This window comes from Cystoisospora suis (genome assembly GCF_002600585.1).
Source record: "Cystoisospora suis strain Wien I chromosome Unknown contig_1554, whole genome shotgun sequence".
NCBI classification, from domain to species: domain Eukaryota; phylum Apicomplexa; class Conoidasida; order Eucoccidiorida; family Sarcocystidae; genus Cystoisospora; species Cystoisospora suis.
The window spans coordinates 1,900-26,374 of NW_027154354.1; the positions used below are offsets into that span (position 1 = coordinate 1,900).

The following is a 24,475-nucleotide window of genomic DNA, read 5'->3' on the forward strand; positions in this document are numbered from 1 at the left end:
CTCCGGGTGTACATACACCTGAGATCATCGACGTCCCGGGGGCCTCGCATCTCACCGCTCCCCCATCGCGTCTCCATCTAGTTGATCGGTTGATTCGTAGCTTTCCTCCCGCCCCCCTGCTTGCTTATTATTGAGTGAAATTTATCTCTAACTGGAGAAGTTTCAAGTTTCAGAGTTTGTCGCTGCTTTGCATCGTCATTTCCACATCTGTTTCGCCTTCGGTTCTCTTCGTCTCGGCGAATTCGTGTTTCGCCCCCTGGTCGCCCGATCGGACGATAGATCAAGCGCCCAGTGGTGACCCTCCATCTCACTGAGTCTCCTCCTAAGGACGTGTAGATCATCTTTCCTTTTTACGAAGCCTGAAGAGGGAGGCGAGATGGATGTGCGAATCAGAAGGGCAGAGTGAATGGAGGGTTTCGTCGTCGCTCGAGGAAGAAGGACCTTCAAAGTTGTTTTATCCGGGTTATTCTTCGATATCCATATCTGCCCTTTCTATATCGATGACGTCGTAAGAATGGTGCAGGAAGGAGGCGTCGTCTCATGTGTTCGGTGTGTCAATCGGTCCCGTAAGAAGAAGAGCTCTGCAGTCCAACTCTCATCAGCGTCTATCTTCTTTTCTTTTCTTTGATAAGCAGTCTTTCCTTATTTATTTTAATTGCTTTTCAAGGAGATGGATTTCTTAAGAATTTCTTTTTTGCCTTTTTTTCTATGTCTCTTCCTTCTTCTTCAACTCCCGGCCCGTCTCTTCGCTCTTTCCATTCAGCAGAAAGAAGGCTCGTCTCTGAATCGGGGAAGAGAAGAAGACGAAAGAGAGGGAGAATTTGAGATATTCACAGGAAGAATCATAGGAGGGAGTCATAGAGAAACGAGTAGCCCCCATGTCTTACAGGATGATGTCACTCCATGGGGGGCTCGTCTCTCACAAGAGAGAGTGGAAAGAGGTCCTTTCTCTCCCTCTTCTTCTTCTTTTTCGCTTAACGATGTAGATATAGATAAGGATGGCTTACTTTCTGAGAAGATTAAAATTCTCCCGCCGATTCCTTACGATGAGGAAGAAGAAAAGAACATTCATCGCAATTCGACTCTAGCTTCTTTCGCATCTTTCTTTGATCTCCATCGAGATGACACAGGGGAAGAAGAAGAAGTAGAACAAAGTCATGCTTTTTTACAACAGGCGAGTCAAGAGCAAAAGAAGGAAAAGACGAAGGATAGGTGGCTATCCAAGAATAGAGAGCCCGGGAATGTCTTAAATAATAATATAATTCCAAGTGGTCTAGATCAACTGAATGAAGAAGAAGAAGACCATAGTGACAATTCTGGCGTAGATCGTTATGATACGTATTATTCTCCATTCCCTGCTTCTTCTTTTTCTTCTTCTCCCTCATCTCTCAACTCTTCTTTAGAATCCTTTAGCCATCTCTCTCCTGTATCTCGTCATGAAGCTCTTGAGAGGAATAATCCTTCCTCTTCTCTCTCAGATCTGGCCTCCCGCGCTATGTACGACGCACAGATCAACAATACCAACGATGGTCTTCTTCTGTCTCCTTCTTCTTCATCTCTCGATGATCCTTTCTCTTCTTCACTAGCCGGCGTTACAGATCTCCTCCAGTCATCTTTTTCTTCTTCTCCTTCTTCACTCGTTGAGAATTCTTCTTCTTCTCTTTCCTCGTCTTCTCAGTTTCCTCGATCAGATCTCTCAGAGGAGATGGACGGGAGTAGAACAGGAGTAGCAGTAGGAGAACAAGAAGGAGGTAATCTCTCTCCTCCTTCCTCTGTATCTCTTTCTTCTTCTTCTTTGTCTCCTTCTTCTTCTTTATCTCCTCAGCTTATTCCTTCGATAACTACGACGGCTTTGCCTGCGAATGGAGAGGGGCTCACTTCCTATACTCTCTCGCCCTCATTGTCGGAGGCGACGTCAGCGGGACTAGATAGAAATCGAGATATTCTCAAGAATGCCGTTCTCCCTGTTGGGGCACCTGCAAGTATACAAGCCATTCCTCCTACGATCCAGTCTTCTCTTAATGTTTCTCCTCCCTCTCCAGTCCTCGCTGCAATATCTTCGGCATCTCTCTCTCCTCCTTTCACCATCGGGTCTACAGGCGACGTGTCTGGCGAGTCACCGACCGCTTCGCTCTCCTCCTCGCCATCTTCCTCATCTCTATCAACGTCTTCTTCTTCTTTATCGTCGTCTTCTGCTCCTTTTATTTCTCCTTCATTTCTTCCTGTCTCAACCGTTTCTCCACCTCAGCTCTTCTCCGGAGATCAAGAGAATTCTTTCTCATCTTCTTCTTCTTCTTCGATAAATCCTTCTCCCGTGGCGTTGGCCCAAGGAGATGGAAATGGTTCTTTTCCTGTCTCTTCTTCACAAGGAGACAGCCAAGGAAATAGCATGAATGGAAGTGTCCCCTATTCTCCGTCATTAGTACCTTCGATTGTTCTTCCTTCTTCTTCTTCTTCTTCACCTCCTCTTCGTGCTTCTCCTCCTTCTCCTCTCCCTGCCTCTCCACTGTCTGCTCCTCCCATTCCTTCTTCTTCTCCCCCTTCCTCTCCACCTGCTCCGCCTTCTTCTCCTTCTCCTTCTCTCTTACCAGGCGCAGTCCCGTCGCAGGCCCTTCCTCTCTCTGTCGCCGCGCCACTCCCTTCACCCCTCACCTCTCAGTCTTCTTCTTCTACTTCTTCTCAGCCCTCTGAAGGTGCCAGCATTTCGCCTGCTTCTGCGAGTCCTTCTCCCCTACCTAGCCCGAGCAAAGCCTCTACTTCTTCTGCTTTACCTTATGTTGCTCCTCAAGGTAACGGCAATCCTCCATCCTCTTCTTCTACTGTCTTTCTTCCGAGTTCCTCTGTACAAAGTGCAGAAAGCCCCCCCTCAGCTCTTCTCTATCCCGTTCCGACTTCTAGCAAGGGAGAAGCAACAGTTGAAGCCCCATTGTCGCTAACACCGCCCTCTCTTACACCATCGATAGTCCCTGCCTCTGTCTCTACACTAGGAGCTCCAAATACGCAGAGAGGAAGCACCTCCGTAGAAGGAGAACAGAGCGAGAGAAGAGAGAATCTTCTCCCCGCAACCGCATTAGCTTCATCATCTGGAAAGATCCTCTCTCCTTCTCCTATACTTGTAGGAAGTCTCTCCACCTTGAATGGCTCTCCATCTTCTTCTTCTCCTCCTTCTCTTAATCAACAGCCTATGAGCGAGAGTAGTAAGGAGACGCTGTCTCCTCAGCCGGTTCCTCTTCCGTCTTCTCCTACCGTCCCTCTTGTTCTTCCTTCGTTGCCGGAGCAGCCGCGGCAAGGCTACGAAGGCGGGGCTTCTTCTTCTTCTACCTCGCCTTCCCCATCTTTGCGAGATAACAACTCTCTACGAAGAGGAGATGGGGCAGAGGGTGCTGTAATAGTATCGGGATCAGGGGGAGGAAGAGGAGAAGAAGCGAAGCAGCAAAGCTCTCCTACAACATCGATAGCTTCTATAGCCTCGACTGCTCTTTCTCCTCAAAAAGATCCAGCCGTCCAGAGAGGACACCTAGAAGGAGACGGGGTGACGAACGTAGTCCACTCCTTAGCTTCTCAAGACAGGAGGACCAGTGACGTCAAAATTAATCAGAAGGTCTATAGTAGTAATAGTAACTCAACTCCTAATCCAGACAGTAGCAAAGCCACGAAGCCAGAGGAGGAGAGTTCAGCAGCAGGAGGAGGAGGAGCAGAAGGAGGGGAGGGAGAGGGGAGTCTTCCCCCACAGCATCGGACAGTTGTGGCTGGAGGGGGGGATGCGAGAGGCATACCTGAAGTCAGTCACTAGGCAAAACGAAGAGACGTCCTACCTCTGTGTGTGAAGAAGGAAGGATGACTATAGATATATGCTTCTATTCATCTATCTGTTTGTACACTTGTAGAGAGAGAGATATACTTGGATAGAGATGCGTTCTTCTACTAAGATGGTAATGTGGGGGGTAGGTATATGTTAGACATTCATACATTTCGACAGGTCTGTCTATATAGATGCTGATCTAGACTTATCTATCTTCCTTCACAACATATGTAAGTGTGCACGGGTCTAGGTGGGCATCTCTCCCTGTGCCTAGGGGTGTGTATGGCGGGAAATTCTCTCTTGCGCTTCGATATCATCCTCGTGTTATGCAGAGTGTGCTTTTTCATGTAGAGATTCTTCACTCATCACCTCCCCATCTCTCTCTCTGTCCATACATACATCTACCCAAGTATATACATATATATACATATCTGTATGCATTCATATACATATATCTTCATGCAGACATCTTCGTATGTACATAGACATACATCTTCATACAGACTCCTTCCTTCGCATGCAGATAGATCATCTACTTTTCATTACTTCTTTATGTTCCTCAGTAAAAACCTTGGACGGCTTCTCTCAATATTTCTCCCCCTATCTTCTCTTTCTTTCTCTCATTCCTTGTTTCTTCTCTTTCTTTTCTTTTCTGCTTGGGTTTGTAGCTAGCAGGCGAGCCTGTATGTTTTGATCGATGCGAGTGCGTCCCTACCGTTCTCGGAGGAGCGGCGGCGATCCTCATTTGCAGTGCGGCCGTAATTGTCTCTTCGCTTCTCATGTCAAAAGTCTTCTCAAAGGTAACCTCTACGGTGAAAGAAAAGAAGAAGAGACAGAGACAGAGACAGACAAAGAGAGAGAGTCGTAGGATACGGAAAGCAGAAGAAGCAGGAGGACTTTCCTGACTTGCCGTTAATAATTCTATCAAGATGACAAGATGTATCTAGATGTATGGATGTATATATATGGATGTGTAGGTGAATCTTCTTTTCTTTTCTTCTTAATCTTCACGGGTCTTTCTTTCTTTCTTCCTTTCTCCCTTTCTATGCGAATGGGTGAAAATGAAGAATGTAGGAGTAGACTTTCTTTCTGCTCCTGTTTGGATCTACTGCGGCATAGCGATGGTGTCTGTAGAGATCGGATTGATAGAGAAAGACAAGATTTCTCCTGGATCTAGGGAGAGTGATAGAGAGATAGATAGATGCACGCACACATACGTACGTGGTAAATTGCTAGTGGCATTCCTATGCATGCTATATCTTTTTCTTCATACCTCAACCGATCTCCCGAGAGACGTCGTAAAGAAGTTCGTTCTCTCTATACCACGGGCTTTTCATTCCTTTGCATCGAGGGACTGTTTCAGCCTTGTTGCTTCTTAAGAGGGGGAGAACAAGGGGGGAGAACAAGGAAAAGAAGGGGAAGAAGGCAAACAAAGGACGGAGTGGACAGATAGAGGTATTTCTCTATCCGTCTATAAACCTTTGCTTCCAGGTGTGGTGTTCTCAATACTACATACATGTCTTTACATGGATATATGGTGTATGTGCTGACGTATACATACGTACAGAGACACATGTACATGTATCTCTATATACATATCTCCCTAAACACGTATTTCTCTCGCTCTATATCTCTCTTTAGATCGATGTAGGCTTTCCACTTAGGTCTCTTTCTATACATGTCTATGACCTTATCTAGTTGAATGGGGGAGCGTTCGAGTGGCAAGTTGTCATGTGTGTGCTAGAGAGGAGATTCCTTTCTTCATATTGCCTTCCTTCCTGTCTTCTCTTTTCTTTCTCTTTCCACGCAGGGATTCTTCTCTGTGGTCTTTTTTCGGGGAGGAGGCTTTGCTATTCTTCTCGCTGCTATTCTAGGTAAGAGAGGGGGGACTCTTCTCTTCAACAGTAGGGTCTCCCTACTACTCTCTTACACAGCTGTCATTTCTATGTGTGTGAAGTAGCTATTTCTTATGTATGTGAATTTTTCCATACATGGATTTCCTTGTATATGTAGATACATATATATATATATATATGATGCATGTGTATATACGTGTATAGGCTTACGAACACACTCATTCTTCTACCACATGGGAGGGGGGGGAAAAGAGAGCATTTCTATGGCACTTGTGTGTCTTTGTGGATCTTTCCTGTAGTTCAGTTGCGACGACCATCAAGTCACTTCTCTCCGATACGCCCGTCTCCATAAATTTCTGTTCCTTCCATGTATCTATCTAGATCTGTATTGATGTATCATCTTTGTCTTCGCATCTTTCTTTGTACGTATATATCTGTGTATATCTATCTATCTATCTCTCTATCTATCCATGTGTGTACATGCATTCGTGTGTATGATGGTATGTATGTTGTATCTATGTATGTATCTCCCCCCCCATATGTTGTGTATCCGAGTGTGTATATTTATGTAGTACTTTTTTATCTTCCGTCGTCTTTTCTGTTTGCGATGTGTATGTGTAGGCTTGGTGACAGGCGGTCTAACAGGAGGTCTAATACGTAAATGCTGGCCTGGGGCTTTGTATGGAGGAGGAGGTCTTATGGCCTTCTCTGTGTCTCTCGTTCTACTGGGGAAGAGAGGGGCTGCTGTAGGGGCCCTTGGAGGCGTCTGTTCAGGAGGGACGATAGGCGCCCTCATCTCGCCCAATCCTCTCTCTGTCACATGTAAGAAGGATGACGAAGATAGATAGATAGGATGGATCAGTCATCGCATGCAATTAACAGAGAGAAGGAGAAAGAAAAGGATAGAGATGACTAAGGTGAAGAGAAAGAAGATGAAAGGGGAGTTCTGTCACTATCATGGAGATTTTCTTTCATACGCGACGGATACATGTCTGTATATGTAGACATGCATATATATGCATAGATATAGGAGATATATAGATATATATATGTGGTATGCTTTTTGGACGTGGATAAACGAGCAGCACTAGCGTATGGGGGGGGGTTCAGGATAGAGAGATGAGGAGTTGAGATAGCTTAGTGTAGGCTGGTCTTTTGATGCCTGTATGATATAGCTGTGAACGAAGGAGGTAGGAGCAGTAGGGGCTGGATGGGGACTGAGAAGGGAGGGAATCTTTTGTGAACAAGGTTTTCTTCTTTTCTTTCTCCGAGATACCGTTAGAGAGAGATAGATCTCGCTCGAGGTCTTTGATGTATGATAGGCTATTATGAAGCGATTCTCTTCTATTCTTGTTAGAAAAGCTCAGGTTCGGTCCCCGATGCATGCAGGTGTGTGCATACAGCCAAACTGCTTTTACACTCTGGGTCAGGCACCCCCCACACATCTCACTTTCAAATTATCACATGTAAACACATATACACATGCATATATATATATATATGTATACATACCTATAGGTCTATGTATAAGAATGGGGGTGGCCGCTTTCACCAATCTGTTCGTTTCACTCTCTCTCTCTTTTCGTAAGCAGTAGCATGTCCTAACACCTCCCTGTATATACACATATATATTCATTTATATCTACTATCTGTATATGTATATATATATATGTATATACAGGTGTCTCACCGAGTCACATAAGTACACCTCTTCTTCTCGTTTCCATCTGTTTGTAAGATGTGTGTTTATCTTTCTTTCTTTCTTTTTTCTTTTTCTTTGTAGTGGGTGCGGTAGTAGGGTTGCTGTTAGGGATTGTCCTGGGCTTTGCTCCTATCTTTCGAGACTTGAAGATGAACAGTCGATACATCCGCTATGGACTAGAAACAAGGTAAGGATAAGGATAAGGACAAGAAGGAGGAGGAGGATTCTCCCTCTCTCTTTGCTCTCCCACCTCTCAGATCAAGTTCTTTTCTCATACTCCTTACCGTCTATCTATACGCTCGCTCTTCTCGATTCATTCATTTTTTTCTCTATCTATATACACACTATCTATACACATATACTGTATGTGTACAGATATATATATTTACTCTCTCTCTCTATATATATATATACGTGTGTGTGTATATATAGATAGGTAGTTAGATAGGAGGAGTATTTGACTGAGTGCGATGTGTGTGTGTGGGAGGCAGAGGAGAAGTCGATGGGAGGGAGAGATCTAATAGAATCTGAAGGTTCTCGTCGTGGAAGTCACACAGGAGAAAATCTTTTCTAGAATCTCTCTCCTCTGATGCAAGAAGATCCTCATCCAAGTCATATGCATATACATCTATATACATACCTACACACATACTTGTTTGCTCTTTGGTCTTCTTTTTCTCTCTCTCTCTTTCAACTGACGAAGATAGTCTTTTTCTCGTTTTCAACCTCCTTTTGTTTGGACTGTATATACACCTCAGTTGTTCGTATGACTCTTTCTTTTTCTTGTTTTCTTTCTTTTGTTCGTCTCAGACATTCTTCAACTATTATAAGAGAAGGATCCAACGGATCATCCGGGACAAGATCAGATAGCTTTCTTTCTCGGCATCGACCGCCTTCTCCTTATCGCATGTTTTCTTCTCCTATCAAACCAGAGACCTTCCGGAGTGTGCAGTCGATGGTCTCTGAGAGTGAAGAAGGCGAAAAGAGAAGAGCCGACTCCTTTCCTCTACCGGGACCTCACTCGCCTTCTCTATAAATAAAGCATGAAAGAAAGAAAGAAAGAGAAAGAAAGAGAAAGAAAGAAAGAAAGGACGGGCAGAGGATTTGTTGTGTGTGTGGAGCTCTTCAAGAAAAGTCGATAGATAGATAGATAGATAAGAATTTGAGATAGATAGATAGGTAGATAGATAGATACGCGGAAGAAGGAGGAGGTATTTTTGTTCGCTCGCTTTTCTCAATGGTATTCTTCAGCGAGCATATTACGACCTTTCATCCATCGATGATCGGGGTATCTGTCTTTCTATAGACAGATAAGAGAGAGAAAGAGAGAAATAAAGGACAGAGAGAGAAGTAGGGAAGAAGAAGAAGGTGTATGGGCGGGGGGATGAGTGCTGTGTAGCTGTGGAGAGACTCCGACGAGAGGAGAAGAGAAAGAAGAAGGAGAGATAGATTCCAGAGAGATAGATAGATAGAAAGACAGATACATAGATGTGAAGTTGGTTAAGAAGAGAAGCATGAGAAGGCTGGGACGAGAAAAGGAGAGGGGTGTTCCTTGGGTATGTGTGTGTGTGGGTCTCTTTGATCAAACAATCGTCTTCTGCTTGGACTGCGTAATAGTAGTCGTAGTAGTCGTAGCGATGGCGCTTCGTTTCATAGCAAGGTCGTGTCAGACAGCCCATGCCTAATATGACGTGCGTTTTGAATGGCTATATAGAAAGACTCCACACCCCTGTCGGATGGAATAACTACATATAGGCATCTGTATATGTATAGATGTATGGAGGTATCTACAGCTAGAAAGATACAAGGAGGATTCGGCAAGAAAGATAGATGAGGAGGGAAAGAAAGAAAGAAAGACATATGGAAAGAGAGGCCTTTCAGTTTCTCAGGACTGTGAAGAAAAGGGGTAGTATCATGGACTGCATGCATGTGCATAGAGGGGGCTCGCACCAGGAAAAAGAAGAAGTGGGAGATGAGAAAGAGTCCGACTCCTCCGAGTTTCCTAGAGCGACGATAAGGATGATAATTCATGAATCTTTTCTTCTTCTTTGTTTCTATCACTCCGAGAGACAGCTCGCAACAAGTGCAGTCTTCTTTCGTAAGGGGGGGATTCAGAAAAAGATGTCTCCGGAACGGACCGCTCATGTCGTGTTGAGAACGGCTAGTTTCTTTTCAGATCGATTGTCGGGGCTTGATGGATCGATGGATCGATTCTCAAACTACTTCTTCTCAAAGGCAAAGAATTTTTTCTATCCAAATGCAGTCTTCATCTATACAAATGCGAGCTCACATCTACATATACATATGCATATATATCTATAGAGATATATATGTACATATACATATACAGAGAGGGATATATATATATATATAAATATACATATATATATATTTTCTATTGAAAGTTTACATGCCTGTGATATGTATAGATGTGGATGTGAATGTGTACGTTTGGTGGTTAACATTTAGACTTCGATGCACACGAAGAGATCGGAGAAAAAGGCGAGGGGAGTGGCTGAAGTTTCGCCACATGGAGGACTTGTAAATCTTCGTACATACTCAACTCTATCGTTACTCTATTGACCTTCATTTTTCTCTCTTTCTATTCACCTAACTGTCGTATGTATTTCTGATCTGTCCTTCTGTCTCTAATTTAGTTTGCTCTCCCTCGATCATTTATGTATGTGTAGTGCCACATACATAGAAGAGAGAGAGATGCATACGTGATATATCTCCATTTATATATATGGATAGATGTGTGAAGGGAATGTTTTATGAATATTGGACTAACGAAGCTAAAAAGCTAGAGAAGTTTTCAATGAAGTCATTCTGAAAGAAAAAAGAAGAAAGAAAAGAGAGAGAGAGATGTGAGCTTCTTTATTCTCTCTCTCTCTCTTTGTCTGTCTCGAGGGATGGATCTTTCCGTGTCTCTTGCTTTCTCTTTTGTGGCTGTGTAAGTGTCTCATCTTGAATGAGGTAAAACACTTTCACATAGAGAAGAAGATAAGAAGGACAAGAAAGAAAAATAAGGAAAGATCTTTTTATCCTCTTCTTTTTCTTTCCTTCTCCGTCATAGCTTCGCCTGTCCCTTATCTTGTCTCTTGTCTGTGTATGTGATGCCCTGGCAATTCGTGGATGTATGTGTGTGGATATTTTCTAGAATACTATTCGAGAGGAAGGAGGTGTGTGGAAGGGCATTATGGATGGAAGAGGATTGCTGGTGTATGTACAGCTTGGTGATGGCTTTGTTTGCTTTCTCGTACATGAAGACGCTTTACATATTTACAGATTGAGAGATGCATGCATGCAGAGTGTATTGTGTATCTTGTATCCCAAAAAAAAGTCTCAACATTTCTTCAGAGATATCTATATATATGTGCATGCATGCATGCATGCATGCAATTTTGTTGGATGAATGGATGCAGTTTAAGAAATCTTGACGAAAAACCAGAAGAATGACTTATGAAGGAAATGATCTCTCCAGACCACCAAAGAAAAATCTCCTCGTTCGTCAGAGTCATAACGGTAGGGTCATAGGTAGAAGATAGATGGATAAGGGATCACTCAATCGATTGATGGATCGATCAAATGTTCTGTCATAGCGCTATCTCTTGACCTGATAGTATGCAGTTGGCTCTTGTACTCTTACTTCCACCATCAGATATCTGGGAAATGCACACGTCGGTTTTAGCTAGCAGCTAGCTGTGTCTAGTCTTTGTAGACATTGGTGTCCTCCTCGAGGATGAAGAAAAAGCATGAGGAGAGAAAAGGCGATCTGTGTATCATCTTCATGATAGAGTTCTTTGAAGAGATTCACTCCTCTTCTAGTGCTTGCCTTCTTATCTTTTTAGGCGGCTTTCCGTTTGTCAGAAGTTAACAGTTAGAAAGCTCACGGGACGAAGAGAGAGAAAAGACTAAGAGAGGAATAGAGGTCGCTAAGGTGACAGCTCACTCACTGTATGTACTGTACATACACCTGGAGAGTATACGAAGATGGGAAGTTGTCGGGATGTGTTAGAGACTCTCATTCATGAGTAGTAGTTTCAAAGCAAGTAGGAGGGGAAAGGAAGAAAGTGACGAGGAGGAGGGAAAGACGGCTTACAGAAGAAACGTTTAGAGTTGAATTTGTCAATGCATGCATGACGGAGGTCTGAAGAAAGACAAGTACGCGCCCATGTGGAGAATTACATAAGGGAGGGGCATTCGGCGACCAGCAGTGTAATAGACGTCTTGAATATAAGACGAATGAAGAGCCTTTTCTTTTCTCTTTATGATAGGCCATGCTGAACTGCATTCTCTGTTTTATTTGATCATTCTTAATCACTTCAAACCACCTTACGAGGAAAGAGAAAAGAAGCTCTTTTCTTAGGCATCTTCTTTACAAGGGGTCTTGCAGAGTCCTTTCAGACGAAGAGCAAGAAACATGATAGAGTAATAGTTGACGTGGGCTCCATCTATAAAGACGGGTAGGTAGATAGATAGATGAAGACAAGTTGATGGCTCAGGGATAAATAGATTAAACATAGATAGATAGATTGAAGCTAGATACAGATATATGTGTATATACACTGCCGCAGCATGCATGTTTGGTGTATATACACCCCAGGATTCCAGCAGGCATTTGGCTGTCCTGCGCCCGAGTGCTATGGCATTTCTCTTTGCAGTCTCCATCTACTTTACATTCCGCAAGATATGTGTGGAAGCACACTCTCGATGATCGCTGGCTCTTCTATTCCCTAGACCCTTTTCTCTTTAGAAAAGCAAAACGCGCTTGGCAGACTCAAGTCAGGCATCCCATTTTATCCAGTTCATCTCTCAGAATGTCTTTGAATTCTATCAACAATCTTTCTCTACGCATCTATCACGTATCCTCGCCGTATCTTCTGCAACTGTATACAAATAGATCCTTCGCCTCAGGGTAGGACAGTCTTTCCATCGCTGTAGTCATTCGTAGGATAGATTACCTACACAAAAGGGTGTGTCGACCGATAGTCATCTGTCTCGAAAGAGAAGATTTATTTTACACCAGGTTTCATAAAACAAGCGAGAGAGAAGAAGAAAGAAGAAAGAAGATAGCCAGCTGTTCAGAAAGGAAAATCGCATCACCTCAATCAACATATCTCTAATGTAAAGCATGCATATGTATGAGTTAACATACAAGACACATAGACGCTCCGTTCAACTGTACAGACAGAGAACAAGATAGCTCATACATATCTCACACACGATAAGATACAAACATGAGACATCTTTTTCTTTCCCTTCTCTCCTTTCCCTTATCGAAGATGACAAGATAGGGACAAAGACCTTTAATTGAGAGATATAGACAGACCCGTACAGAGAGGATGACAAAGACCAAGAAAAGAAAAGAAAGACGAATGAAAGCATAAGACTACAAGAGACACCATAATCCATCCATCCATTCTCCTTGTAGTCTCATGACTTCTTCTTTTTTCCTTTTCTTCCTTTTCTTCTTCTTCTCTCTTGTGACCATAAAACTTTAACGTCTTCACTTCTTCAGGTTGAGATCGCACAAACCACCAGACAACTCCTCTATCTCTCTTCTTTCTCTTTTTCTTCTTTCTCTTTCATCGTTCAAACGCTCTTTAGGAATCGAGCTGTCGAAGTCAGCTACTCCTACTCCTCATGACGGGGTGATGGAAGACAGATACAACGCCGCCTGGGGGAGCTTCTTCGATAGACAGAGAGAAACACAAAGGAAGAAGGAGAGACATGAAGAGGAGAAAAATACAGTGAGAGAAAGAAGATGTACCAAGGCTGAAGAGGAGGAGGTGGAGGACAACTCTATCAAACATACAGAGATGTTTAGGTGTAGCTCTCTCTGTTTTGCACAACATGAACAAACGAAGACTCATTATCGTCATTTATATACATATATATATATATATATTCACCCTCCTCTATCGACATCTTCACTCCCTTATAGACACCTCTTCTATTACAAACCTTTCCTCAATCTTCTTCTGTCCTTTCTTTCCCTCTCTTCTTCTTTCTCTATATTCATCTATCCTCACGTCGTGTATGTACACCTGTGTAGTCTATATTATGATTCTATCAAACCGTACACCTCCAGGCCTATCCGGGAGTTCGCTTCTTCGTGCTTTCTCTTCAACACAAGCAACATATATGATATATATATATATATACACATACATATATATCTATATATATATAGGTAGATAGATACAGATGGATAGATTCCCTCTTCATCAGAAGAGTCAAAGGGAAATCTCCCTCAGCATCATTACTTCTCCTGCGTCTTTCTTCTCTTCCTATCTTCTTCTTCTATCATTCTCATTCTTTTCTTCTCTCGTCTTCTCCTTGGACACGCCAGGAGTCAGACATGCAATGGAACGTCTTTACATGACAAGAAATGAATGATTGATCGAGACGTCAAACCCAGATGCTCTTCTATCTATCTATCAATCTATCTATCAATCTAGCTATTTGTCTATCTTGATCTATCATCCTCGATGTATCTCGAGATGCATACTTGTCATATATCATCCCCCGTGTGTCTATACATCTCAATCCCCCCCCCCTTCCTTGTATCCAAATATGAATAGCGACAGTCCTCAGTCCTCTTCTATATGAAGGAAAAATGAGGAGATCATGATGTAGATCTTTCTACACGTGTGTATAGACACATTCTACATCTGTTGTGATCGATACAGAGAGAAAAAAGGACGAGGGTGAAGAGACAGTCATTCCGTCATAAGACGCAATTCTCTTCCCCCTGTATGTACACCGCAACATCATCTATGAACTTTTTCGTTATCCATCATCATGCATCATCTCTGTTTTCTTCTTCTTTTTCTTCTTCTCACCCTTTCTTTAATGAAGTTCTTCAAGCTCGGATCGATCGGAGCTACCTCGATCACTTCCCCTTCCACCTTGTGCTGCTTCTTGGAGAATATCTGATCCACGAGTCAACTGATGTAACCCTGTTAGGTGTTGCTGATTAATTCGACGCCCTTCTTCTCCTTCTCCATCCTGTTCTTCTCCAGGGAGATTGCCTCGGAGGATTCTTTCGCCCCCAAGTTCACGGAGACGTAATTGCATCTTCATTTCCTCTGCCGTCAAAATCTTCCGTTTTCGATCTCCATCTCCTAGATCTTCTGACGTGTCGCCACTTCCTGTACAGGTTCCTCCCCCGGGGCATCTACATAGGACAGAAGTTCCTTCTTCTTCATGAGGGTGTTGATATTCTCTCACATACTCTTCAGGTACTCGTACCGTCCCAGGGGGGGAGATGACGTCGACTTCTTGCTCGTCAATCTCTGCTCCAGGGACCGCTTTACGTACCATGACTGCAGGCATTTCTTTCACAGCTTGGACTGGATAAGGGACAATGAGAGGAGCCGGACATTCCAGGGAGACATCGAAGACGGGAACAAATCGTTCGACATGTACGATCTTTTCTACAGGTTTCCATACATATTTGACTGTATCGACATACTTTGGAACTTCAATTATTTTCGGAATCTTCTTTTCGATGGTATCGACAACGACCTCTTTTTCAACAACTTTATCGACAAATTGGACTTGGGGGACCTCAACTTCTATTTCATCTTGTTTGCCGACATATTTTACCACAGGGCGCGGAACCTCTCGGATTTCCCACTTCGGGACAAACTTATGTGTGAAGCCTGTGACTATGGGGACTACGACCTCTTTCTCGACATATCGTATTTGCTCCACATCGAAAAATTCATGATCTGCATGAATTTGCATCAGAGGAACTTCATGCTCCACTCCTTGATTGAAGACCTTCGGTTTGACCGCATCAACAACATCGACTTGGGGAACTTCGATAATCTTATCGCGGCGATGGATCTCTTGGATGACCGGGACCGGAACAATAGGCTGACCGCAACTCAATTGCAACTTTCCATCACGTGTCCATCTCCACATGTTCTCTGTTAAACCAGGGCGAAACGGGGTGGAGGTCGGATAAGATTCAGAAGGAGCCCCGGGGCAACAAGCTCCGAAGAGGTTACCGCACGCTCCTCCTGTCTGTGGTTGATCTTCGTGCCAGCCGGCGAGAGCTGGGAGAACATCGTAAGAGCCCCCTGCGACACCGGGTGGTAACGAAGAAGGAGCATGAAAGATTGGTGGCTGCTGTTGAGGAGGTAGAAAAGCACCCGGAGCCATTAGAGGAGTGGATGACGACATTTGCGGGGGATTCGGTGGAGATCGATACTCGAAGGTCCGAGGTAACGTGGTTCCTGTTAAGGGGGTATTTGGCCCGTCTACGGAATTCTCCGGAAAAGATGATGAAGAGGAAGATGATGCTTGGGCCGCTCCTGATGGAGGGATGACGGCAGCCCCTTCGCCTTTCGGCTCAAGGCCTCCCCCGGACGATTGAGAGATCAGCTGTGCCATGCTGACCAGGTGACCGTGTTGTGTTGTTCACGACTCCTGAAAGAGAAAAGAGAAATCTAGACGAGACAGTTGATTCACCGATTCTTTCGTTTGGAAAAGGAAGCCTAGCTTTACAAAACGAAAGAGGCAAACAGAAAAGGAAGAAAGGAAAGGTGCCGAGGATATCACGAGAGAACAACCAATGAGAGGCAATCGGTCACCACCGACTGTATAGGCAGCAGACTCAATGAAGCAAACACACCTTTCCAAAGAAAGAGAAAAAGAAATGTCTTCTTTATCCCTCAGGGTGAGAAAGTTGTCGTAGGAACCGGTGTAAGAGATTGAGAATCACTTCTTTGTTTGTTGCTCTATGCGGGCGGCGATTTGGATGACGGTGCGGTGCGCGCGGGCAAGGATGCTAGATAGGAATGAAGACCAGAGAAACGAGAAAGAACGAAAAAACTTCCCATCCAAAAGGATGGAAGGTGTCATACGCCCACCGTTGAAAAAATGCAAAAAGTTGGGTTAGAATTCCCACAAACACGCAAATGTCAAGGAACAAAAAGCTATGCCAAACTAGCTACCCTGAGTTGCGCCGTCCGATGTAGCTCGACGAGCTAGGGCCGGTGACTAACTGTGTTGAGGCGACGATGATGATGAGGATGATTACGGCCTCGGCCCAAGCAAGCTTCAAGACGATGACATTTAGGCCACAAAACCGAGCAAAGGAAGGACGATTGTCGAGTGTGACGGTAGAAAGCAATAGTAGCGCTGCCAACAGGAGGAGAATTGGGGCTCTTGTACAAAAAAACCAGAAGAAATAGGAAAAAAATTGTGTTTGGAAAGGCGGTTTGCTTGCGGGGAACGAACAAAAGATGTCGGCGACCTCGAAAGGCTGCTGTAGCACTCCTATATTTCTGCTAGCTGACAGCTAGCGGACTCACCACCACCCAAGGAAGGCAGCCCCGACGCACCACGGCCCGGCAGAAAGAGAGAGTTCAGACGCCCGACAGACAAGAGAGGAAAATCGAAATCGGTTTCCGAGAGGTACGGACTTGAAAGGTCTTCAAAGGGAAGGTAAATCATCTCTGAACATGAAAATCCATGGAAAAGTATCAGTCAGAAACAACAACTACGTGATCGACAGAAGTTGCCTTGCCGGTGTAGAAGCCTATGATGTCACACAGCAGCGGGGGTCGTCCACACCCTGGAGTACGGCCAGGGACAACGAACGAGGCAGGTGGTGAGTTCCGCCCCACTCGATCTTATAGTTCGTTGTCCCTTCACCAAACTCCGCTGCCAACCACCACAACTACTTCCCGCAATGGTTTGAGATGACTTAGTCTCTCTCCGATCCCGTCTGCTAGTTACCTTATTTGAAGCCGGCATCCTAAATGACATGCAGAATCGGCTTCAATACACGTACCTCAACCAGGACTCCGTTTTCTCCAACGAAACGGCCTATTGAGCCGAATAGGAAGTGCTGCCGAAGGGTATCTCGGGCTGGCTTACTCCGTAGCTGCTGTTCACAGAATCCTTATCCTTGCTGCCATTCTCTCCGTACCTCTTGAAGGCGTGGCCTGTGACCTGTTGGAGGAGGCCCATCCGTACTGATAGCGCCTCTCCCGACCCACGAAGCTTTCAGTTAGCAAACTGGACACATGTCCTCCTTCGTCTCTTTATTTTCTTCTTCTGGACGGCTACTGAAAAGTCGCGACTGATAACTGAATAAATGGTTAGGCCTATGCGAACCATTTCCGAACGCCGGCATGCAACACCTGCAGGACTTTTGTTATATGTTTCAAATGACCGGGGCCAGTCCAGTTTCGGGTGACGCGACCCAGAGATCCAGTTGTAACCACCCTGAAGTGACACCGGACAGCAGGCCCGAGTAGCAGAACATGCATTAGACCTGGTCGAGCTCGGTTAGTCCCCCTGCGCGGCCTAGTCTATCAGGGGAGCCCGGTCCGTAGCGTCAGAGAAGCCATAACCTGCAGACTCAGAGAGTAGTGAGGACAGATGAACAGAAAAATGGCGGCTGTGAAGTGCGTCGTGTTATCTGTGGCAATAATGGCATCACGTCGTACACAGTTCCGTTGCCTTCGGCTCCAAAGCTGTCTGTCGCTGGTATAGGCAGTGGCTTGTGAGTTGAATTGCCAAGATGAGACCATAAACTCCGTTAGCCGAGATGGACAAACGAAAGTTTCGATGCGTGTGTTCCCGGCTGCGTACGGCTGCTTGGACTACTGGGCTCCTCAATCTGCTCGAGCCGAGAGTAGAAGCGCTGCTGGATCTCTTTATGGCTAGCCAGCTCTACCGTGTTCTACTCGCGTTGCTGGCGTACGACTTCGAACTGACGCTCTGCACAGCAGGAACTTGGAAATAATCGCGGCGAGCCGCTGAGCAATGGCTAGCCCGGGCAGCAGACCGCCCCGTGGTCCTATGCACTATCAATGGCGCCCCGAGACCAAGGCGCTTGCGATATTTCAAAACAGAGGTCATCACAAATTTGAATTCCTGCACTTCATAGAAGTTTTTGTCTTCCAATACTCTCTGGAGTAAACTCAACTCCTCACTCCCTTACGCTTCGCTTCACATCTGGGCCGTTTCACTGCCTCACTGTACAATGGAGTGCACTGGCCTCAGACTCGTTTTCCTTTTCTCAATCTTCTGCTGCCTGGTTCCAACAGAGCAGGTCGGCGTTGCAGCACGGTCTCGGCTTCGAGAGCAAAGTAAGGCTCAGTCTTTGAGTGCACGGTGGGAAAGGCGACCAGTTTAGCGGTCACACCAGCTTCTGTCTTGGTGTAGGCTTGCAAGCCATGCAACGAGACTGCCTTTTGCCGTGATGTTTTGCTCTGCTTACACGGAGAAAGCTGACAGGCTTCACACTGCTGTTGTAGCTTTTGGTGTGCCCTTGTGCCTTGACAGGAACTCCTCTGCTGTCTGGAGTTCTGGAGCCAGATTCCCATGAAAGCTCATACCCAGAGGGAAACCTTTCAGACAGCCAAGGCGAAGTAGTCATGTCCTCGGCTGCCCAAATTGAATCGGACAGCACATCGACTTCAGGACTCGGCGAGACATCCGCTGTTCACACTCCGATCGCCAGGATTCACGTCGCGATGGAAGAGAGCAGCGCACAGCTGAGCGTGCCTCCGACGGCCGGTAATTCAGCTGATGGAGAAGAAACTGCAGACGAGCCTACCGTTGCGTTTAGTTCTCCAAGGAGCCGAGCCATTCCTTTGTCGTTGAGATTCTCGCGAGCCGGACTGGACACGCAAGGACAGGCGTCGTCTGTGGGTGTTGAAGACGTTTCAGCGAGTAAGAGACTCTGGGCCTTCCGTTTCAAGGGCGCGTTTCGTCCAAGCGAGCATAAATAGCAGGTCTCTCCCCTAGAGCGCCGTCATGCCTGTGTAGGGTGCCGCGTTAGCTGGGAAGGAAATTCTTGCTGCCTGTGGTTCGACGCATCGCACCGTTTGCCACACGGGCCAACTACTGGGACAGCCTTCGAGTGACAGATGATAGGTTTCAGTCCACAGTCATCGTAGCATCGCTCCAGGAACAGATGACGTGAAGGCTGCTGACAGGAAGAAGCGTCTTTCGTTGGTTCATGGGATATCGCCCTGCCTGCGAGGAACTCTCCAACCAGTTTTTCTTTGCTTGGCGCTCTTTCAGTAGGGTGGCCGTGAAGTCTGTGGAAGCTCCCCTGCGTGGTTGTCTGTTAGTTTCTAGCCCAAAGCCACTCACTTATCTGTCGCAGGTTCAGTCAACAGTCCAGCTTCAGATCAGGAGTCTTGAAACCAGCTGACGTAGACGCAAGCTACAGTCTCTACAATGCCGCGAGACTCTTGGTCTGATGGATGAGTAGTGTTGCTTTGCTTTCTCCATTTTGTGTCCGAACAGTCTGTGCCGAGTTCCACAATGCCAAGAGATCTTTTCGTTTAGACGACCCGCTACCGAGACTCATGAGCGGCCCAAGCGACCGCGCACTCGAGCACATCCGCGCATACATCGATAACGGATGTAATGAAGTAGAGGAGGTTGATGAATGCAAGAAAAAGGTAACCACAGCGACTAAGGGGCTGTCCGTATTGAGAGTGCTCTTGTGAAACCGTGTTGACTACCAGCGGCCTCCAGTCTTTCCTGGGGTAGCCGTATATATATATATATATATCTCCGAGCCAGAAGATTGCGGTTGTTCGATTGCTTTTGTTCCTCCTCTCTTTGACAAGGTCCCTAGCGCCTCACTCCCAGGTTGTTCTCGTCGAGCGTAGTCACTTGGACGTACTTGTTTCACTCTTCGTGAGTGGCTGTACGTTGTCCTCACCTGTCTCGAGTTCTTCGTATGCTGGTTTGAACAGGGCATCAATATTTTCGACGGGCAAAACGTCAGTTGTCCGGTTGCTGTGGAAGAGTGGTACAATCAGGTTCATGACTACACGTAAGCCCCGAGATGCGCGGCACGGAACTCGATCACCGCAGAGAGTGTCTCGTCAGACGTATCTTTGACGGACATATCCGTTTTAGGGACGACTGCTCCCTACCCAGGTTCTGCCGGGAGCCATTTCCTTCTACCCGGGGATCTCCTGCATGGCGTAGACGCGGCAGTGACAGCACGCTCAGAACGGCAAAAGGCTCTGCTCTTGGCAAGCTAACTTGGTGGCGCTGCTGTTGCTTTCGATCTCTTAGGTACGAACGTTACTCGAACTGGCACCATCCGAAGACGGGTTCCTTCACTCAGATGATGTGGTCGGAGTCTGAGGAGGTGGCTTGCTTCCGTACGAGCGGTTGCACTCGACTGGGCAAACACGAGAGGCTACTCTGCGCATACGCGCCTGTTGGCAATACCGTTGGAGAATATCCGTTCAGGTGAGAAAACTTACTTTAGTTTTTACGCGTTACGGGACTTCAGCATTGCACACCATTCAGGAGAGGAAAGCAAGACATTCGGGTTGCCTTCTTCCGCTGTCGAGCTTTATCAGGTAACTGGGATATATTATAAGAGCATTTTCTCAACAGTGTATGCTGAGCACCAAACATCCTCATCCTTGATGGATTAGGTTTTCATTGCCCGACTTGTTGGCCGTCGCGAGAAGAGCGAGTGTTTCTGCTTAACCTGCATAATGGAGTCTTCAGCTTATATAATTTACTGAAGCACTGTCAGGTTTCGTGCCCCTGTTCCGACCAACCAATACAACAATGGATGACTGTACGCCTTTACATTTGCAGCCTAGACCAATGGAAGAGCATCATAGACAGAGACAGGCTACCTCAAGTGACAGTTGTTTTGGGAAGCTCTGAGGTGTCACCTGAGTTTACAACAACCACAACGACCACACCGACAACCACGACATCAACTACTACTGAAACCACAACGACTAGTACCACATCGACAACAACCACGCCGCCGCCCGCAGATTTTACAGACGGTGAGCTAATGGGACTAGGACGCATATCTGCAAAGCATCCCTCCTGTGTGTTTTGTCGTCCAAGCAAAGGTTGAAACGGACCCTAATGCCGCAGTGAAAAAGCGACCGAGTTCGTACGTGTGCTAAGGACTTCTGTATCTTACTACTAACCCTCGCCATCTATACATTGTTCAGAGTGCTTTAACTAACCTCGTGCTGGAGCACAGGCTGGTTCACCTCGCAGACGTACCAGTGTGGGCAAGCCAGGCCTGAGCGCTTGCTGAAGGAGTAGAGACCTTTTTGAGAAAAGAAAATGAATAGCGACATTGAGCGCGCAAAACACAACCCTAGCAGGATTTCTTTTAGGTTGTGTCTCATTCCGTTTTAGACTCGAAGATGCCACGGGATTTCGTGGTGTGTCCTCTTCGTGGCGTGCTGGAAGATGTTTTTGGGGGGGGGGGCAGCACGACACCTCCGAACAACTATGGCTCACACCCTTGTGTATCTTTGTCCTTGATTTGTGTTGTAGAGTGCATAGCTGCTCACAATGAGAAGAGAGTGACGGGGATGACCACCCCGATCCGAGCGTTAAGCAGGAATTCAGCTGCCATCGCTCAAGCAGAACGCTACCGAGACCAAATGGAGAGAGGCGGCTGCACCTTCAAGCACAGCGGCACACAGCAGGTACGCCTTCAGCTTTTCATGGCAGTGCATTGCAACTCAGTCTTCGCATAGCTTAGTACCCAGGCAACCCGGCGAATACTTCGTAGGTCCAGGATCTGTACTGAGGGTGCAGCAGACCCTCCCAGCAAACGAGGAAAGCTTCCAGAACGCGGACGCCGACCGAGAGAAGAAACCCACGAGTGAAGCCCCGCGGGCGGAATTCTGGTCTTTTTCGGAAACAGGAACTGTTTATCACTTTCTGTGCACTCATGTCGCCAGCACCACAGCCACTGTAGGAGCCCTCAAGGGAGCGGTCGCCAAAGTAATCAACGCGTATTCTTGTGTTTGCTGGGTTCCGGTACAGTTTGGAGAGAATCTCTACAAAGCGTCGTTTCACGCCACCTGCGCCAGTGCCGTTGCACTTTGGTACAATGAGAAAAAGAAGTACACAAGGTAAGTCGACGCCTGCCTCCGCAGAAGTTCCGTCTCTGAAAGGAAGGCGCCACCTTTCTTCGGTTGTCAAGAGGGAAGTACGCTGGATACCCTCCCAAACGCGTGGAGTGTGCTCCCCCGGCGGAGCTGAGCGGAGTTAGCAAATCCTGTGTAGCATCCGGAGGATTTCGTCTCAGCATTGTTATATGCCAACGGAATTTTGAGTGACTTGTACTGAACCTTCTGTCTAATCTCAGATATACTTCGATCACCAACTCAAACTACGCGTCCTTCGGCCATTTCACACAAGTTATGTGGGCTAACACTACGGGCCTAGGTTGCGCGTACAGCTCCCGCTGTGGCACCGTCGTCTGTAACTATTATCCCCCAGGAAATTACTTGGGACAGTACCCTTTCAGGTGAGTCAGCACGATTTTCTGCAGGTCTCACGCAGACGGGCCGCTCTTTCTGGGGAGTATCTCACAAGATAGAAAACTCAGTCCTTATGTATGTGCGGAGTTATGTGCTGCTCTCTGTGGCTTTTCTCGTGTCCTCTCCAGCCAAGCACAGTACAGAAGCATGGTCGCTCGAGATGGATGGTGATGCGTTACGCGTCAGCCGCCAGTAACAGGGAGTAAAGATCACGTCCTACGCGGGAAGAGACGCAGGCTGCTTTCCGAAGTCGATCCCGTACTACCTCGGACAGCCCCTCCCTACCACAAATTGAAGGCGGCTCCCCGCTTCCTAGACGAAGCTTGACCCTCAGTGGATTTCGTGGTCTCGCTCTGAGCCTCGCCATGTTCATGTCATTCACTTCAATGACTGCAGTTCTATTGTCTGGATCACTTCCTGCTTCATAGTTTTATTGTTCCCATCTTTCCTGTTTTATGATAAGGGTGCCGGTACGGTACCATACCTCCCGGTTGCCCGAGTTTTTTCGTTATAAGAACGCCTGTCAGAAGACAGCAAAAACGAGCGAAAGCGCTCGCTTCTCCCTGCGAAGTAAATGCCTGCCTTTCTTGACACGAACCAATGGAAGGCACTTCCAAGCAACTCGGAACGCCCAAGTGGTCACATAGACCGCAGGTCTCTCCTGTGGCCCCGTAATGGCCGAGGTTTTTCGTAGCCCAATATCCTGAAGCTGCCACTCAGAGTTGTCTCTAGAGAAAACGGTTAGGGCGTGCAGCCACGCGGTCGAGTGGTACGTGAGTTTGTTCCTTGTTTTTCTTGTTGCGCCTCCCGACTTAGAGATGTGTTCGCTACACCAAACCCACCCAGTAAGGGACACACTGCGGCATCCGCTCTATCACCCCAAAGCCACGGCCTGTCTCCGAGGACAATGCACTTCGTCTCTCGCCAGGTCCTGGGGTGCCGTCCTTACAGGTCATAGCGGTGCCGTTCACACTTGCGGAAAAGAATGTTCTGCAGGACTGCGGTAGACTAGAAACTGAGTGATTCTTCGCCGGGAGAAACCCCAACAGAGGACGTGAGTTCAATGCCTTCTCAGTTCCCGCGGTCGTCCTCGGGATGTATCGGACCGCATCTGTAGCGGCATTTCACTCTCGAACGAGTCCCAGTAACGAAGTATCTTTAGAGCCAAATTTGAGGTGTTGGAGACCTCAAAAGTTCGTTTTCTTACTGTGTGTGTTTCATACGGATAATGGTTAAGTTAGCATGCTGCCTGGAGAAGAACGGAAACGCAGCAGTAGACTGTGGCGATAGCTGGGCAACCCCGGAGCCGAAGAAGACAGACAAAACGAAGAGGCATCTGGCAGCCAAGAGAACTGTGATCCAGAGAAAGAAATAAACCAAACAGGAGGCGCCTGGGTAAAGCAGCAATTTCTCGGCTCAGGCCGCTAAGCTAGAGATTCTACCGATAGCCCGTGAAAAAGAGCGCTTCGGCTTAGGCGCGCAAGTCCGGTAAGCTGTCGAAGAGCAACAGTCCCTTGGACACCGCTGCGGCCTGGCGTGCTGTCCTCACGACGAGCAACTTTTGTGCATCGAAGATAGAGCATTAATACATTTGATTTCACGCCGGTCCCGGCAGCGCGACGCTGTGGTGCCGAAGCCAGGAGCATGCAGACCGCGCTGCTTTTTACGCGCGACTCAATCATCGACGGTCGCTTCAGCTGTTTCAAGTCGTTGGATTTTGCAGCTGCAGTCTCATAGCTGCTGGCCTTAGCTGCACGCTACGGTGATCTGCGAGGCAAGTTCTTTCCTTCGCACGCAT

At 46.6% G+C, this 24,475-nt stretch overlaps 3 protein-coding genes across 3 annotated transcripts; 2 read left to right on the forward strand and 1 right to left on the reverse strand.

Moving 5' to 3' along the window:
* Positions 1-670: 670 nt before the first annotated feature.
* CSUI_003485 (uncharacterized protein) lies at positions 671-8,396 on the forward strand (the record flags this gene model as incomplete). The annotated part of the gene is made up of 6 exons (XM_068063683.1): positions 671-3,781; positions 4,471-4,602; positions 5,613-5,676; positions 6,280-6,480; positions 7,442-7,547; positions 8,171-8,396. The coding sequence occupies 6 exons, from the start codon at positions 671-673 to the stop codon at positions 8,394-8,396; spliced, it is 3,840 nt and encodes a 1,279-aa protein (XP_067924338.1).
* A 3,899-nt stretch (positions 8,397-12,295) lies between these two features.
* CSUI_003486 (alveolin domain containing intermediate filament imc6) lies at positions 12,296-16,882 on the reverse strand. The gene is made up of 2 exons (XM_068063684.1): positions 14,209-16,882; positions 12,296-13,052 (listed from the first exon to the last, which is right to left on the reverse strand). The coding sequence occupies exon 1, from the start codon at positions 15,764-15,766 to the stop codon at positions 14,216-14,218; it is 1,551 nt and encodes a 516-aa protein (XP_067924339.1). The 5' UTR covers positions 15,767-16,882; the 3' UTR covers positions 12,296-13,052; positions 14,209-14,215.
* A 191-nt stretch (positions 16,883-17,073) lies between these two features.
* On the forward strand, positions 17,074-22,868 carry CSUI_003487 (mucin family glycoprotein). The gene is made up of 11 exons (XM_068063685.1): positions 17,074-17,480; positions 18,436-18,477; positions 18,674-19,063; positions 19,646-19,803; positions 20,104-20,183; positions 20,432-20,611; positions 20,972-21,171; positions 21,680-21,834; positions 22,178-22,266; positions 22,503-22,664; positions 22,806-22,868. Exons 3-11 carry the CDS (start codon positions 18,766-18,768, stop codon positions 22,846-22,848), a joined length of 1,365 nt encoding a protein of 454 aa, XP_067924340.1. The 5' UTR covers positions 17,074-17,480; positions 18,436-18,477; positions 18,674-18,765; the 3' UTR covers positions 22,849-22,868.
* The last annotated feature ends 1,607 nt before the right edge of the window (positions 22,869-24,475 follow it).

What these genes read in the sequence shown, in the direction of transcription:
- CSUI_003486 (XM_068063684.1), bottom strand. Translation starts at nt 15,766, where the DNA reads ATGGCACAGCTGATCTCTCAATCGTCCGGGGGAGGCCTTGAGCCGAAA.
- CSUI_003487 (XM_068063685.1), top strand. Translation starts at nt 18,766, where the DNA reads ATGTCCTCGGCTGCCCAAATTGAATCGGACAGCACATCGACTTCAGGA. An exon ending in TTGATGAATGCAAGAAAAAG is followed by an intron (nt 19,804 to 20,103) that starts GTAACCACAGCG and finishes TGGTTTGAACAG; the next exon opens with GGCATCAATATTTTCGACGG. An exon ending in GTTGGAGAATATCCGTTCAG is followed by an intron (nt 20,612 to 20,971) that starts GTGAGAAAACTT and finishes TTACATTTGCAG; the next exon opens with CCTAGACCAATGGAAGAGCA.